The 17226-nt window shown below is 36.7% G+C and overlaps 1 protein-coding gene across 7 annotated transcripts; it reads right to left on the reverse strand.

The window, feature by feature from the left end:
* Positions 1-264: 264 nt before the first annotated feature.
* On the reverse strand, positions 265-16780 carry LOC124644744 (ankyrin repeat domain-containing protein 11). Of its 7 annotated transcripts, none has more exons than XM_047184240.1 (16): positions 16591-16778; positions 16324-16480; positions 16092-16247; positions 15107-15364; positions 8084-8269; positions 7262-7448; positions 6870-7050; positions 6534-6750; positions 6262-6398; positions 5946-6098; positions 5770-5821; positions 5363-5529; positions 5103-5287; positions 4922-5030; positions 4553-4714; positions 265-4448 (listed from the first exon to the last, which is right to left on the reverse strand). In XM_047184240.1, exons 2-16 carry the CDS (start codon positions 16457-16459, stop codon positions 4275-4277), a joined length of 2460 nt encoding a protein of 819 aa, XP_047040196.1. In that variant the 5' UTR covers positions 16460-16480; positions 16591-16778; the 3' UTR covers positions 265-4274. The 7 variants fall into 7 exon arrangements, with proteins under 7 accessions (XP_047040196.1, XP_047040195.1, XP_047040198.1 ...); XM_047184239.1 differs by having other exon boundaries at positions 6262-6407; XM_047184242.1 differs by lacking the exon at positions 8084-8269 and having other exon boundaries at positions 6262-6407; positions 16591-16780.
* Between the last annotated feature and the right edge of the window lie 446 nt (positions 16781-17226).

Here is a 17226-nt window from a genome sequence, read left to right on the forward strand (position 1 = left end):
GAGGTAGTTTACATCTTGCGATCATATTGCGATTCGATTTCTATTCAATGTTGACATTATTAACTTAGGAGAATCGAGCCCCAGAATACGCGGTGTCTTTATCATTGAGTGAGATCACAGCTTATTATTTGCCTCGTCGGCTTCAATTCCATTGTGGGTTTTAGAAGCAAAGCAGCCCGAAGACGTGATTCTTAAATCGTTTATCACTCATTCGATCGCTACAAGCTGCAAAAGGTTTTTGAGGGATAATAAAATAAACACAACTTTTGAAATTGAGATCTGATTGGAGTCATATTTTAATGTCAATTGAAATGCGTTTGTCAAATTAACATACAGTCAAATGATAATATTTGAATACAAAATTATTATAAAAATTATATCATTGAAAAAGATAGAAATTCTTATATTGAATTTATATAAATATGGTGAAAAAGGCGAAGTATTGTAATGTTTATAATGTAGCGATTTAACTAAATGGAACGGGAATCCCCAAATCCACTAATAAATATTTTCTCTTGAAAATTATTAATTACACTAGTTACAAATTATTAACTTCTTTTGTTGCATATAAACAATGCAAGTGATTTCTAAAGTACAAGATTCCTAAAAAACTTAAAATAGGCCCATTCCTATATACAACCCAACGAGTATAGGTACTGTACTGGTGCCTAGTACCTATAAAATGTCGTTCAACGGTGACATGCAGTAGCACTAGCGTAGCGTAGGACGGGAGGGGGGGGGCAAATGCCCCGGGCGGCACGATTTGTCGGGCATACTCTCGAGTACCATAGGCCACCACGACTTCTAACTTGTTGATTTACAGTGGTTTTTATTTATTTTGTGTCCTTAGACTTAAAAGTTTTCGCGCTTGCTTCGCTCGCGAAATTTTAAGAGGTTTTTGCATGTTCTTTCATATGCTTTAAGACATATAGGTTCAACCAGTTTCTTAGCAATTCTACAAAATTCAAATTTAGAATACACTCTCACGCATGCTTGGCTAACCCTTTTGATGCTAGTAACACACTACAATAATTAAAACCCCTTGAAATACACGTAAAGACCTTTAAACCAAGATTTTGCATAGGTGCCCGCTTTTTTTGCAAAAGAGTGTATTATGCAGTCTTCATCATTATTATCAGGTACACTTTGTATTTCAACAATTTGTTTTGGTTTAACATCCTCTAGGTTTATTGGTTCAATACTTGCAACCACAGTCTCATCAGTAGGACTAGTGGTGTTTTCAATTTTATTTCTAGGTTTGACTTCTACAGAATCATCAATTACAATGGTTTCATATGACATATCAATAATATTTTCATCTTTATCTACATGACTAAAGACTGGGGTACCTTTTTAATTCATCCACATCTTTAATTTTTATTGTTTCATCCACATCTTTGGAGTTCTGGTAGGGTGTTGGATCATACTCTACAGTTTTATTACTATCTACACTAGTATCACTAAGATGTTCCCCATCTTCTTTTACAAGTCTTTCTGCAATTTCATCACTTTTAGCATTAAATATAGATTTTGAATAGTTAGGTATCCTTGAAGGTTTAGCTCGTTTTTGGGAGGTTCATGTGATTCCTCGTTATCTGAAGAATTCACTCCATATTTTTCATCACCTTTACAGAAATTAACTGATGGCTTTCTTATTACTTGTAGACGATCCTTGCAACCAGCAATGTATGGAATGCCAGACTTTTTCTTCTTTTTAACTGAAATTACAGGTGGTGGAGGTCCCTCAAGTAACGGTGCAACTTCCTGCAATAGTTCAGTGGGATCAGTGCTTTCTATCAAACCCTAAGTCGTTGAGATATTTTGCTAATTGTTAAGTGATAATAGGTTTTCTTCTTTTTTAGGTGGTTGTGAAGGAGTTTTTGGAGATTCGTCGTCTTCATCTGAATCTGCATACATTCTTTTCAGCTCAGCTAATGATGGGTAAGGCTCTAGACACAGCACGCCAAATGCAATCGCACTGCACGTTTGATTTGCAGGTCTATTGCAGTCGTGTCAACTGCATTCAAACTGCCCTTGAACTGCAATTTGCAGTTGGATTGCAGTTGAAATGCAGTCCATCTGTCTAGAGCCTTAGGCCTGCGATTCACACAACACTTTTCACTTAATCTGGATGAGCGTAGCTCTGGTGTTCGCATTTCGCTTTTTTAACATTAACTGTTCAGACATTGCTATGCTTCCATTGGGCTTAGGTGTTACTGGCTTCTTAGTCTCAGATTTCGGCACGTTTTTCTGGCTGGACGTTCTTCGGCAAATTTTTTTATTAGGCGATTTACGCTTATTAGGTGTCTTTTTATTCCGGGAATTACCCATGGTCAATAAATATTTTGAGTAGGTAGGTATTTAATTTTAAGCTACTCACTTTACTGCACACAATTCACAGCCTATGCACTCATTTGATGGCCAAAACTTTAGTCCAAACGTTCATTACTTAAACCAAAACTATTCTAAATTGTAAAAAATGCAAAGCCTATTTAACTCAAAATAATAACAAAAATTTGCCGTTGTCTCTCAGAAAAGATATCTAGTTCAGTAAAAGATGTTGATAGCGTCAACTTTTTTGGTGGGTTTCCGTTGAAAAAGTCCCTGCATAAGACATATTCCATATATAATGCAGCGAGTGCGAAAATTTTTCAGTCTAAGGACACAAAATAAATTAAAACCACTGTAAATTAACAAAGCAAAGTCAAAAAGTAAGATATGCATAGAAATACCCCCCCCCCCGCTACTGCAGTGCCTGCTCTGCTAAAGATCCAATAGATAAGCTGACCATAGGCCGCGGCCCCATGTCCACGGCGCCGCGCCGCAGCACGGTGCCGCCAACGGTTCGCCATCCATTGACCATTCAGTCAGCGCGTGAGAGCGCATCGACAGCGAAATATCAACTGAATGGGCAATGGATGGCGAACACGGCGGACATGGGGTCGCGGACTTACACTACCCCTAAGATACCCAGAAATCCATAATGGCCCTGAAGCAGCTGAATATGATGGTCTCCAGATGTAAGTGGATAACAATAACTAGGCTCATTCTGTTATGAGTTAAGAGCTCAGTTCTTTAAACTTTTGAGATTTGTTCGCATATATGTTATAGGCAATTTGTATAATCCGGCATTGTATACATTGCCTATAACATATATAAATAATCGGGACATGATGTCGAGATGACGTTAGTGTAGTGTGTAGAGTAAATGACAGTGCGACTCCAATAAGAGAAACTTACGTGGAGAATAAAAAGGTCGTAACTTTAAATGTATCGCTTCTTGAAGTTTAAGACACATTGTGTAACTAGGCTGGGCCTTGAGACGAAAACCATCAATCAGTATTTCTTACCCGTAATGACATAGCATTAACTATACACGACTCTACTCGTGCTGTGAATTCACGATACTAAGGTGGAGCCGATATAGCCATCAAGTACCAATGGTACCCAAACATTCTCAAGTGCAGACTACGGTCTGGCAAAAGCTGAAAGATTTTTGCCTGCTTTTGGAAATCAAATGGGGTAGGCCCTGAGGTCAGCAGTGGATATCCTGCAGATGAATATCTTAAGAGTAGCATTAAATTTAAATTGTATTACCCGCCCACGTAATCATTAATGGTGACAGATTTTTTTTTACATTAGTCAAGGTAAATATACCTTATCAAAAACATATAATAACATAATTTTACAAACACGTCATTAATTAATACAACGAATATAAACCTAATTATATAATAATACAAATAAACTTACAATTAGTTACATGTCAAATGTTGTCAATATGTCAAGGTACTCTTACACGCACAGCCCACCATTACCGAATGCAGACTGACTCGCCTAGCATTTGATTTCTCCAGAGACTCTGTGCATGTATTAGCACGCGTCAATATTTTAGGGGCAAGGACAATAAAAAAAATATTTATAATAAAAATGTTTTTGTCCTCGCGATAGCCTTAAAAAATAAAAATTTAGATCTTCGTCCATCTTTCGCTAACAAGTTATTCATGTGTACCTATAATAAATTGTAGATGGTCAAGTAAGTGAAGTAATAAATAACAAGTTATCGAAAGTGGTGCGCGGGAGAATAGAAGGTTCAACAATAATGTTGATAAATTTCGAGATTTAAAATCCAATTTTGTAGCTCCGCTTGATTCTTATTACCAATCGATGTTATAATTTTAGTAGATGATTAAAAACTTAACTACATACTAATATTTATGCCATCACGATGATCGTGACGGCGTGACATGAACACAGGCAATATGAACTTAAATTCAAGCGGGCAAGTCAAAATTCGACACGTGAATTTGAGGCACGTGTACCGGATCAATTTTGGGCGTTGTTTTGTAATCACAAATGCCGCACTCTTTTAGTTTCCATTCCCATCCCATTATTTGCACGGCGTGTAGAGTTTGGGCCTCTGTGTGTTGACGCCGAAGCATTCCTTCCTGTAATTTAATGTTTTGTTTAATAAAATTGTACCTCGTTTCAAGTCTGAATTGAGTTGCATTTGTTTGCATTAGTTCTTTTTCAATTATTAAAATCAAATCACCTTGATCTTTTCCCATTTATCGTCGACTTCTTGAAGCCAAGAGTTAATTTGTCTTCCGTTACACCGGGAGCGCTGCGCGTTGCGTTTCTCTTCCTGCTCTGGGGCCAATACATTGTAGACTTCTTTGTCTCGAAGTATCGTGCACACAGAGAAAGGAAGAGACTGTTGAAAAAAAAATAGGTATATCGTTTTGAAGGGGCTTTGGCCAGCGTGTAACATCATGAATCAAATAAGATTATTTGTAAGTGGTTATTTCTGATAATCCGGTAGTCGAGTACTGCATATAAACTGAAACTGGGATTGTAGAACCCGCGAGTTCTAATTTACTGTATACACATATTTTATATACTTTATAGGTTTTTTACAAACCTGGTTAGCTACAGCGCGTTCGGCGCGCCCGTGAACGCGTAATATCTCTTGTTCGACGGCCAACACAAGCTTCTCTTTTTCTACCAGATGTTGTATCCGTAATCTTGTTCTGTACATAGAAAAATTAGATCAGCAATATTAATATAAAATGTATACAGGACTATAGTAAGTATTAGCATACCTTTCTTTTTCTTGAGCCATGAATTCATTTATCATTTGGGTGGGTAGGTTATGTGGTATTTCCACCTGAGGATCAGGGTTCACATTACCCTGAAGTGTGTAGGTGCAGCGATTCATTAAATATTTATTAAAATCTTTTGGAGGTTTGGGTTTTACGGGAAATAAGCTTCTTTGGCGACGATCAATCTGTAGACAATACTTCGTGTTATTAGGTATCGACCAAAGCAAATTCAATAAGTAACATTTGGAATTAAATCTAACCTGCTTTCTTATATGAATGTACATTTGATAAGGGTTCGAATGTGTTATATTATGGCTTGCAGCTGATTCGTGGGTCGGTTCATTCTTTGATTGATCGCGAGAATGTCCATCTTTTGAAGCTTTAATTTTTCTTTTTCTTGGATGCAGCTCCACGTGACCTGCATTAGCTGTAATTAAAATAATTATTTTCCAATCTGCAATAAAATTTACTGCGTGCGCATATTTTGATACTGAGGACCAATTCACGACATATCACTGAACATATTTAAGCCTAAATGAACAAAGACAACATCATGTTTTGAAAAAAATATTCAGTTTTCAATAGTTCAGCAGGTACAGGGGCCGACCCTGGCCATGTTACTAAAAATTACATCAGAAGCAAACTAATACGTAACTTTTACACTTACCTTCAGATCTTCCAGAATTTGAAGAAGATACTGTGTGGTCGTGATCTTGGCCCTTAAAGAAAGAAAGTAATAATATAAAATGTAAATTTCTTGCAAAAGCATTTTATATTTTCAAAAGGACCGTGTGAGTTAAATTAAACACTATTGTTAAAAAGTTGAACTACTCATGTACTTACAGAGCCCGAAGGTGTAGGACTTTTATTGGAATTCAAGTTAGCTTGAGCTTGTCCCGCCCCGGAGCGGCTGTCATTCCCTGTCTGAGGGGACGTCCTCTCCTTATCTTTATCCCCGTCATTCGTCCTATGAGAACGGAGGACTCTCTGTCCAGCCTTCGGACGAAAAGTAGGTTTATGAGCATATTTATGTTAGTTCAGGTATTAATTATAATCATAACATTATAGTTAAAATTAAGAGGAGGCTTTGCATTCTGGAACACTAGCACACGTATGTCTGTTTAAGTGAGGAATGTTTTAAATGATAGGAGTTGGTTACCTTTCCTCCTTCCCCCCTCTTGTCATCGGATGTACCGTCAGAGCTATCGGAAGTCTGGCCCGTGTCGGTACTCGTACAAGGTATGACGTAAGGCAGCGTGGATGAGTTGCCGCGACCCTTGCCACTACCCCTTTGACCTGTACCACCTAAAGAAAATTAGTACAGGAATATGCTAAGCAGATATTGCTTTAAGATTCAAGTGCTTCAACTGAATACATAAGAATGTTTATTTTTTACTGTTTTCTTTTAGCAACAAAATAATTGAGTCTTACCCTCGCCTTCTTGTTCGTTTCTGTTCCCGGAGCCGCCCGCGCCGCCCGGTATAACTATCTTAAGCGGCGGCACTTTGGGCGCTGCTTCGTGCGCTTTTGGCTCATCGTCCCCATCATTGCTGTCCTTGTTTTGATTAGGCTTGGGACTAGCGACTGGACTCTTCCTGTCCTGTTTTCCTAGCTGCAAGGAGCCACCCTTGCCTCCGCCAGATTTGCCCTGATCAAATCATTGTATTTGTATTAGATAGAATAAGTAACAAATGGCGTTACTTATTTGTTTAAGATAACAAGGGTGAAAAAGTAGTCTTTTTATCGATTTTGTGAAACAATATTTACCTGATGTGATCCTTGTGAGTTAGCTTTAGAACCTCCGCCGCCCTTCCCCTGCGCCTGCATATTTCCTTTCCCGGAGGACCCTGCGCCACCCTTGCTCACATTTTGACCGCCACCACTTTTACCCAGTGGTACAGCCCCAGTTTTACTTGCTGGCCCCGGTGGTTTACCGCCTGTGAGAACGCTGAAAGATCGTAAGAATGTACAGTTCGCTCTGAATAACTTTGCATTCTTGAAGTTTATTTTACATTTGGTCATAAAGATCTTATTGAGGAGCTTTGATTAGACAAAAACCTACTGCGAGTGCGTGAGGCGTCAAACAGCTAGCTTAAGAAATGTAGACTTATGAGGTAATCTGTAATACTTGTAGATAACAAAATAAAGGTGTACTGTACCGTCCGGGACCTCCGCGCGCTACCGGAGCCGGTTTTCCCATCGGCTCCTTCTCGTCATTGTCCTTTCGTTTCTTCCTTTTTGAAACATCATCTTCTGTTGTTTCATTATCTGCAGTGTCCTCATGCTGCCTCTTGTTGCAGTCGTCCTGAGTCGATGATACCACCCCGCTACTTAGCTGTGTACCATCTGAAAACAACATAATGGTTATTGAAACCACGATTGTATCAAGGCAATTGTTATGTATTCTTCACCTAGTTAAATTCTCGATTGTTGAATTTCTTATTTTAAACTTAAGGGGCTGAGAAAACAGTGTGAAGAAAAAAATACTTCTAAAAGAGTGAAGTTTATTCTTTAAATATTGTTATTAAATTAATATTATCCCATGAAGAATTATGTGGTATAAAAGTAATATGGATAAACATTGCCTGCCTATATGTGAGCTATGTGTATAGTTGTGGTGATTAAAAATAAGTATTTATTTATATGAATTCTTGCATACAGTTTGTTCTTTTACCTGAGTTGATTTATGGGACTTGACTACACAACATTATGACTATATTACAGTCATGTTCATTCCAAACTGTTTTAAACAGACATACATACAAACTTAAATACAGGTAGACAGTCCATATTTTTTTATAGCTGAATGACACAAGAACAACTGTACAAAGTTTCAAGTTTAGGTACTGTTTATAAAATGAATTATTTAATTGACATTGCGAGAGCCCAGTAAGTCATAGCCACGTCTTGGTCAGGCCGCATGTTCTCGCATCAGGTTTCGAAGCGTTCAAAATACGTATTTTGTTTTTTATGCCTCTAACCGTCTCTGGTCTCGGCGGCACCCCCTTTTTCCTGTGTGGTGACGTCCTTGCCATCGAAATGTTCCCCCTGGGCTAGGGTCTCCATGTTGTTCCGCTTACTGCAATCGCTGTTACCACTGGCATTGCAACCTTTTTTGACGCTGTCATCCCTTGCCCGACTGACGTGTGTTGCTCTCGCGTTATTATCTGTTTACATAAACCAACGTGTTCCACATAAATAGGAACCATTTCCTGTAAAAGCTATATACAAATGCATCTTTTTGAAATATCAAATTAATAAATTTTTATTATGTTCACTAAATACCATAATATTTGGTTAATATCTTTTATTGTAAGCTTTAAATAATTTTATGCAATTATGAAGTGAGTCGAGTTTTTGTCATTGCCAATCAGGACTATACATCGAGTCCAGGACTTAAGGCTCTCTTGAATTGTAATGACACATTTATTATTATGGTTCTACTCTGTCCACCTGGTTGAACTAAGTGTTTAAAAAGTGCCCTCTGTGCACCCATGGGTTATCACTATAAATTAGCTTCCTATATGCTGGGTACAGTTTTTTTTACCACTGAATACAGAAAAACACCTGAAACATAAGGATCAGAAATTTCATATCAATAAAATGTTTTATAAAATTCACTTTGTGTCTATTGTTGTTTAAATTATCATTTAGGTGAACAGAGTAGAAAAAACCTCTTTTTTAATAACAAAATTTACTTAATAATTTTGTCATACTTTAAGACTGAATGGTAAAATACTTTCAACTCTTAGGCTTATGTGTATACAAAGCAATTGTGAGAATCTTCAGATTCATTAAAAATGTGTTTTATCTCCCTGTCATATATTCAGTTGGGCTACCTATATCATCACTAGCACTAAATTTATAAGATGATCACTATCTTTTTTTATTATGATGATATGTATATAAATTTAATTAAAGTGATAATGTTAGGTGGCACTAATATATATTTCAATTAACATAAATGACAAACATAACAGTTTAAATGTTTTGAAGGTTAAGTTTAAATTAAGGTTATTATGTTATCAGCAAAGTAAGTTATGGCCTATGTTACAGATATAACTACATGTATGTATAATATTTTGTTATTTATGATACAAAGGATATATGCAGTTAGTTTAAGTGTGATATAAAGTTATAAGTGCCAGGGATATCTGATGAACCCTAACTTGTCTAAAATACTTTATTAATTCATAGTAAATGAATGTTGTATAGATTTTTTTTATAGTGTAAGTTTTATTACTCAAACATGTTATCATAATTATACATTTTATACAATGATTTTGAATACTGTCATCAATGGGGCTTTGGTTCCATGGACGGAATAAATAAAACATTTACTTTAAACTAAATACATTCATTAGAAGTCGACAATGAAACACTGATGTCACAGATTTTAAGTCATGTATTGCTTACTTTTTTGTACATGAATTACGCTCAAATTGTAGGGAAACTAACTCACTTACCTACAATTTATTACACAGAAATGCAATTTTTTTTTAGTAATGACGAGTCCTCGAAACGTAATTACCTCAGCGTCCCTGCAGTATATTTACTATGGTTTAAAAATGTATTACGTCTGGTATACACTGTGAATCTGAGAATCCATAATAGTGTTTTTTACAGTAATCATAATGTCACGTCAATCAGATCATCAACATGAGTTTAGGCAGGGGTCACAGCACGATCGCGGATGATGTGCGGCGTGCATCATGATATTAGCTAAACTCTCTATTGCGAATAATGAGTAAACGTCAACTCCCCTTTGTTGTGCGAGAGCGTCCTCCTTTGCATTTCACGTAGTCCGACAGTTTGAAGACTTTATACGCGTCCGTAAACTGAAATTTTCCACAATAAAAACTTATGCTAAATCGGTCTACAAGACCGCCACGAAGTTGGCGTCAAGGATCGGCCATCATTCGACGACCCAAGCAACACGCCCCAAATCGCTCCTATACACGAATAAAATTTTGAGTAAAGTAGAGAAAGAACGATTAAAAGTTATTTTTTTGTATAAAATCAGCTAAGTAATTAAAAACAAATATTTGTATTCATGTTCCGCAACTGATTATTTTAAATTAAATGGATAAGTCATATTTTATGTTTGCTCGAATAGAGTATGAATCATTCATGCGACATCTAGCGGCCCGATTTGGTACTTTCGCATTCGTTGGAACGCAGGAACTTCATGTGGTTACGCTATCGAAACGTTTCAATTCGCGCAATATTTAAATATAAACAATTGTAATCTTACAAGTACATAAATATGTTCAATGATAGATATTCATAAAAATGTACTACATACTGGGTTACGCGATCCGACCGCTCATTGTATCTCACTGAACTGCACTAATCTGTGCACCTGCCATTAGTTAGACTGTAGTGCGGCTTCGACATCATTCCTTCAGTGCGGTAATGCGGTTATGTACGGAGCGGCACGGCACTATATACGCATTGGGACAGTGGGTAAAACGGCCCAAGTATTGTAGCACTTTTAGCAATTTAGCATTAGATACACATCGTTTAGGGTAATAAGTCTATGACGACGAAATCAATTTATGTCCTCTACTTTGAATCATTAAATCATTAATTTAATTTATCATCGTTATTATAATATTAATAAATGTAACGGTATAGCTATGGTAATAGCTACTTAGTATCAATCAAAGTCGTTTTCTCTGTGCCTATATCCCTATGTATGCTTAAATCTTTAAAACTATGCACTGGATTTTGATGCACTTTTTTTAGAGTTATTGAAGAGGAATGTTTATAAGTATAACATTTTTTATTTTCGGCAGTGTAATTATGTTTTGTATGAGATTTGCACCCGTGCGAAGCCGGAGCGGGTCGCTAGTACTACATAATTCTTTAATAAATCAATGGGGAAAACTCGCCAAAAAATGTGAAAGTGTTGTGTGAATAAAGGTGTTTAAATGAAAAACGGCGTATAGATCTGTTTATAGCTGTTCTGTCGTACAATGTTAAAGTGAGTTGTACCGTATTAAGACACATTACGCAGCTTATAAAAGCAGAACTGTGTAAATGTGACCAAAAAGAGTTCAGGGAAATGCGAAGGGAACTAAATAGTTTCTATTGTCCGTAGACCTTATGGCAACCACTACACGCGCATCATTACACTTGTTAGCCTCGGGTGCATTATATTTGCTATACGGAACGCTGTACTTATACTTAGTAATTAAAGTTTTTTTTTTTCGGCGTCCTCCTGACTATCGATTAAATTGTTCCACTTAATTGTCATATTGAAGATAGAGATTTCAAGTATGAGTATTTGTGAGTTTTTACAATATCAGAAATCCGCGCTATAATTTTGCGATTGAACAAGAAAACATTGCACAATGTTCCTTTCAATCTTGTTGAGCAATAAAAATACTGTACAGTGGTATTGCACCACTGTAAGAAATTAAAAGACATATTAAATAAACATTGTTTGCGGAAAATGCAAGGGAAATAGTTTGCGGATTTTTTCTTTAGTAGGTACGTTATGTTGTTCGCTAATGAAAGTTACTAGTTATATCACTTTTTATCCCGATGCGCGAAGTAATTTCGCGCGAGAAACCGCGGTTAAATAAGGTATGTTACTAGTATACTTGTTGTAAACTGCTTGCCATTAAATATGACCGAAATTACCAAACTTAATCTGAATCAATTACGCAGTTGAAAAGATAAATTGTCTTTTAAGTAGATATTGTATTATACCTAGTAATAGTATGTGTAAATGTTATGTTTATTTGCAGGTAGCGTATTGTGTATGTGGTTGCCCGGATAACCAGATTGAGGAGGTCAGATAGGTATTCGCTCCTTGTAAAACACTGGTACTCAGCTGCATCGGGTTAAGCTGGTGCTCAATTCTGATGATTTAATTACACTAGCTTGTGCCCGCGGTTTCGCCTGCGTCGAGTTCGGCTATATCGCGTTTCCAAGAGAACTCTTCAAAAGTCCGGGAGTGGCACTGGCAGTGGCACTGCCTTCACTCACAGCTAAGATGAATATGAAGACTAGGGCATGCAATATCGGTTTACCGGTTTCGGTTTTACCGGTAAAACCGCCCATTTTCGCGATTTTTAAATTACCTGTAAAAATAATATGTAACCGGTAATTTACCGGCTTTTACGTTTTTGTGATAAAATATAGCAATTGGTCATTTAACGTCAAATCTTCATTATGTAGCCTGAACATAAGGTAATATTGCATACATTACATATTGTAAGAGTGTTAAAGTTGCTGTTTTTTAGGAAAGTAAACTTATGTGTCTCCTTAACTATCTCTAGGTTAGATACAATTGATACGAATCTTCATTCTCATCTTAATTTATAATATGTAAACAAATTTTATTCATTCGGCTATTCTGATTTTCCTGATAGCTGTCAGCTCATATTAGGTAAAAATGTAGCTAATGTTTATTTTACCTACTCTATGACCTTACTGAGCAAGGGCGTTTACTTCCGGGGCTGCGGGTTGTTCGAAAGAGATACCGCGGCCCTGGTACATAAAAGGCCTATGACGGAACACGACGGTTTTTAGTCAGTAAGAGTCTGACACTCCCACTCCGCTGCTAACCCACAGCGAAAGGGGTCATTTGATGATTTTTGGCTTTTACTTCACCACCATGCGGACAGCTCTGAGGATACAATGGAGCACACAGTCCAGGTGTGCACTGCCTGGGAAGAGTACCGCCGTGTCGTCGACGAGGCAATAGGCAGCGTCGACCTCTCGTGCCCGGTTCTGGTTCAAACCATGGTCCTGAGTGGATGGGAAACCGTCGCCCCCTTCTGCGAAGCAGTCATGCTCGAGAAGGAGACGGCGGAGAGACTGCGAATTCGCACCTCTCATCCCAGCCGCTGTATTGGACCAGGAAGATACCACGGGCGCCAAGTGTCGAGAGACGACTCCCGGCCACCGTAGGCGTCGGTCTGTGGGCGGTGAGTTCGGGAGGCTCATCGTTCCTCCGTCTGCATAGACAACAGACCCGTGTTGGCCGCCAAGGCCTGCCGGGGCTGCGGGATTGTTCAAGAGAGTTGCCGCGACCCTGGTCCATAAAATGTCTACGATTTACCATAAAAAAGGGCTTTCACTTCAATGAAAAAATGTTTTTTTTTTTCACGGTAATTCTTAGCGTTTATCCCGTCTTGTGACGGGGTCCGCTTTCCATATCTTCTTCTTCCACTTCACTCTATCCAGGACATCTTCCTTCGTAGATTTTCATGTCATTCATTACCACACTCAACCACCACAGTTTCGGCCTTCCTCTGCGCCTTTGACCGGGTATATCGAGATTGAGTACATTGGCGATGTATTTAGGTGGTCTCCTTTTTACATGTCCGTACCATCGCAGCCGTTTCTCTTGCATTATGTCGACGACATCGCGTACGGATGGTACTGACATGTTTTTTTGTTACGGCCCACGTCACAAAAAATGTTTAACACCTTATACAATGTATTTTTTGCTTTTAGACTACCCAATCTTATTGTTATAATATCACATTAAAAAAAATACAAAAATTACCGTTTTACCGGTTTACTGGTAAAAATATTTTTATTACCGAACTTTTACCGGTAATTTTTATTTTACCGAAATTGCATGCCCTAATGAAGACCAATTTCAGTCTAAAATACTCTTTCGTTTAAGCTCTTAGCTGTGTGACAAATTAACAAACATAGGTACAAACAAATACTCGAAAAACATCCTTCGCAGTCGGGCAAAAAAGTTACAAGATTTGTTACATTGACAAACTATTTGCCAGAGTTGTTTTAGTAACATGATGATTTTGGAAGCATATCAAATATTAAAAGATGAAAATGATAATATTTATGAGGTCTAAAAGCATATTTCATAAATAAACTATAAGTCAAATCCATCATATTTATTCACAATGCCAGTATAAATTATGGCATTATAGAAAACGAAAGCAAATGTTTTCAAAATTATTATGCAAATATACCTATGTCTTTTTAAGATTATTATGTTTACTTTTTTTAAATCATTTTGAATACCTTTTTGGTAACTTATTTGTTGGGCAATTTAATTATTAACAGGTATTTGATTTCTTCAGTTATTTTCATGTTTTTTTTATTATTGTTTGAATTTTTAACTACCTCTATTTTGATCATCACTTGTTTTTTAAGAACAGTTGCAAAATTGAAATGTCCTTTGAATGCTCATGCACATTCACAACGCAGTTGAATTGAGTTTATAATATTTGTTCTTCATGGTTAAATAAATTCAGACCATACTCTAAAACTTACCTTTAGTGAAAACATCAACTTCTATTGTTTCAATAACCTAATCAAATCATGTCTAGGCGATATTCTACATAATTATAACAATCAACATGCAACAGCAAGAAGGCAGAAATTATCAAACAAATGTTTGATACTTCCTCACTACACAAATATTCTACTAGGATGAGCTGTAATAACATTATTGACATGCCAATCTACAGACATACAACAGTTATGACATTAATTATCAGAAGTACAGTCAGCAGAGTAAGAGTGTCATCGAACTTACTAATTATATGGAGCAGACATTTAGTGTGTTTGAGACAAGCATGACTAGTTCTTGAATTAAATTTAAATATTATTAAATTATGTAAAATATGTAGTATGAGTTGGCCATATTATTTACCCGTGAAATATTTTGAGTATATTATTTATTTTTAATTGTGTTAACAAGTCCCTAAAAAAGCAAATTCATATTTCTAGATTGTCAAGTATAAATTGAAATGCATTATAGTTACAGTATCATACAAGCCAGAAAAAAAAACAAGTCTCAAACGTAACTAATTTGTAATGTATGGTATCTTGCTAACATGATATGAGTATTATTTCATAATTATTACTAAATATTTTCCTTACACTTTAAAATAACTCATCAGTTAGGTATCCTATGTTCACTGCTTAGTACTTATAATACTGTTAAAACATGTTAATTCATACTAGACAATCTAATTTTAAAAAAAATAGTTGGAATTATGAAAACATACCTTTCAAAGACTGCAGATATTCAAAGATGTGCGGTGCAGCATAATCTGATGGCATTTTCCCCTTGGTGTTCTTGACAAATGGATCGGCTCCATGTTCAATGAGTAATTTTACCATTTTGAGATTGCCAGAAGTTGTGGCATCATGTAAAGGAGTATCATCATCTAAACCCTTTGCATTGACATTAGCACCACCATTTACAAGTACCACTACAACTTGATACCACCCATAGCTGCACGCTTCATGAAGTGGGGTCCACCCTATGATTTAAAATTTTATTTAGTATTATTAATTTGTTCAAGCCATATAAGCTAAATCCTTTTGATGATGAAATGTTCATAATCTTGCTATAACTTTTGCTACCTGTAGACTTGTATTGATCACACTCACTAACATAATTTATAATATGAACAATCTGCAGAATGATTTTTCACAGCTATGAAATTAAATCACTTTATCTCAAAACAACAAAAATAAAAAAAAACAACTTAAATATATTTTGCCTGAATATTAGTTTGGCTAAGATCCTTTTCATTTGTTTTTACAGCTGTTAAAATTGGTTCTGTTTAATTTGAGTTGACTTTCTAGATTACTTGTTAACCACCCCATACAAACTAATCATGCTTGTGCAAGGGGAGGATTCATCACAACATAGTTAAATTCAAGCTTACACTATAAACAATTTCATATTTATTGTATCTTGTAATACGATTTACTTGTTTTCTGTTTAGCTTGAACTTAATTAAAGTTTATTGTTTATGTCTCTATGTGTATGTGAACAAAATAATGAACTAAAACATCAATACAATGTGAGTGAATATGACAACAAACATTGACTTCGAAAATTCAACATCAAACATGTATTCCTTGATTTCATAGATGTAAGCAAATAAATTTCATACTAGTAATTGGAAGCAAGAATGTAGAAACATGTATAAAATGGAGGAAACTAATAGAACATTGGCAGATAGAGGAAAGTAATGTTACCAGCAAAGTCAGGCACATCGGGATCTTGTCCCTGGTCGAGCAACTTCTTCACTTGGTCGTGGTCACCTCTGATAGCTGCCACATGCAGGGGGGTCTCACCGCGCTCGTTGCGCTGCTGCCTAGTTCGCTTTCTTTCTTCGGCCGGGGTCGGAGCGGCTGAACACGAAAATGGCGGGAAGTCACATCTACCAGGTCAATATTTAGAAACATCACAACATACTCAATAACATACCTGGAGGGGCATCTTGTGATGAGATCTGCATCACTAGCGCAAGTTGTTGCCGCTCCGACATGGGCGCTATGACTTGGGCCCGTGGCGCGCCGTCCGGCCCGCGCCCGGAGCCCCTCGACCGCGACGTCGATGGCATGCTTCGGGCATAACCAGTTCTCTGAACACACAACAACATTATTCGACACTGCGCAGTTGAATACACTTCGATAAAATTTCGGACCCACTATCGCGCCAATATCATAGATCTAGATGTGAAACGACAATTACCTTACTTATGGCGCCAGAGGTAAGTCTAACGCATTTAAAACATCATCATAAACTTGTCACACATTTTCACAGAAGAAATAAAAGAAATGATAAAATTAAGCATTTTACAATTTCCCAAAATTCTATTATTTCAGCTAAAAGGTAATCATCATAATCACTGGCTGGATCGTACAACAGACATTCACATAGACATACATAGCGACAATCCTAAAGACGTGAAAATTATTGTTGTGAATACAATATTGTCTATGGCAGCTTCGTCTTATAAACTGTAGTCGATTTCTATTTATTTATCTCATTACAGTAAAAAAAATATGTTTATCAAAACTTTTTAGGGATCGATATGTATAATCAGAGACGGAAAGCCTGACAATCCATCTTACTAAGGGTGTCGCGTTAAAACATTTAACCTTAGCTGCATTCGCTTAAAATGGAAGCCTAGCTTTCGCCATAAAATGGGCTGGCTAGTGGCTAATATTTTTATTACGAACTAAGGGCGCGATTTTACTAATTTTACTTAAGTTTAATTATGGAGTTTCATGCCCGTTGTTCGTCATAGTTGAATCGTTCGCCAATTTTTTGTATGTGCAACTAAAATCTTTTGATACTTTATTAATATTATAATATGAAAAGTTT

The sequence above is a fragment of the Helicoverpa zea genome, chromosome 31 (assembly GCF_022581195.2).
Source record: "Helicoverpa zea isolate HzStark_Cry1AcR chromosome 31, ilHelZeax1.1, whole genome shotgun sequence".
Lineage (NCBI taxonomy): Eukaryota > Metazoa > Arthropoda > Insecta > Lepidoptera > Noctuidae > Helicoverpa > Helicoverpa zea.

Coding starts and splice junctions, on each gene's coding strand:
- LOC124644744 (XM_047184239.1), bottom strand. CDS start 16,459: ATGCCATCGACGTCGCGGTCGAGGGGCTCCGGGCGCGGGCCGGACGGC. Junction 16,248..16,323: donor ATCACAAGATGCCCCTCCAG/GTATGTTATTGA, acceptor TTTCGTGTTCAG/CCGCTCCGACCCCGGCCGAA. Junction 4,449..4,552: donor ATAAATGGGAAAAGATCAAG/GTGATTTGATTT, acceptor ATTAAATTACAG/GAAGGAATGCTTCGGCGTCA.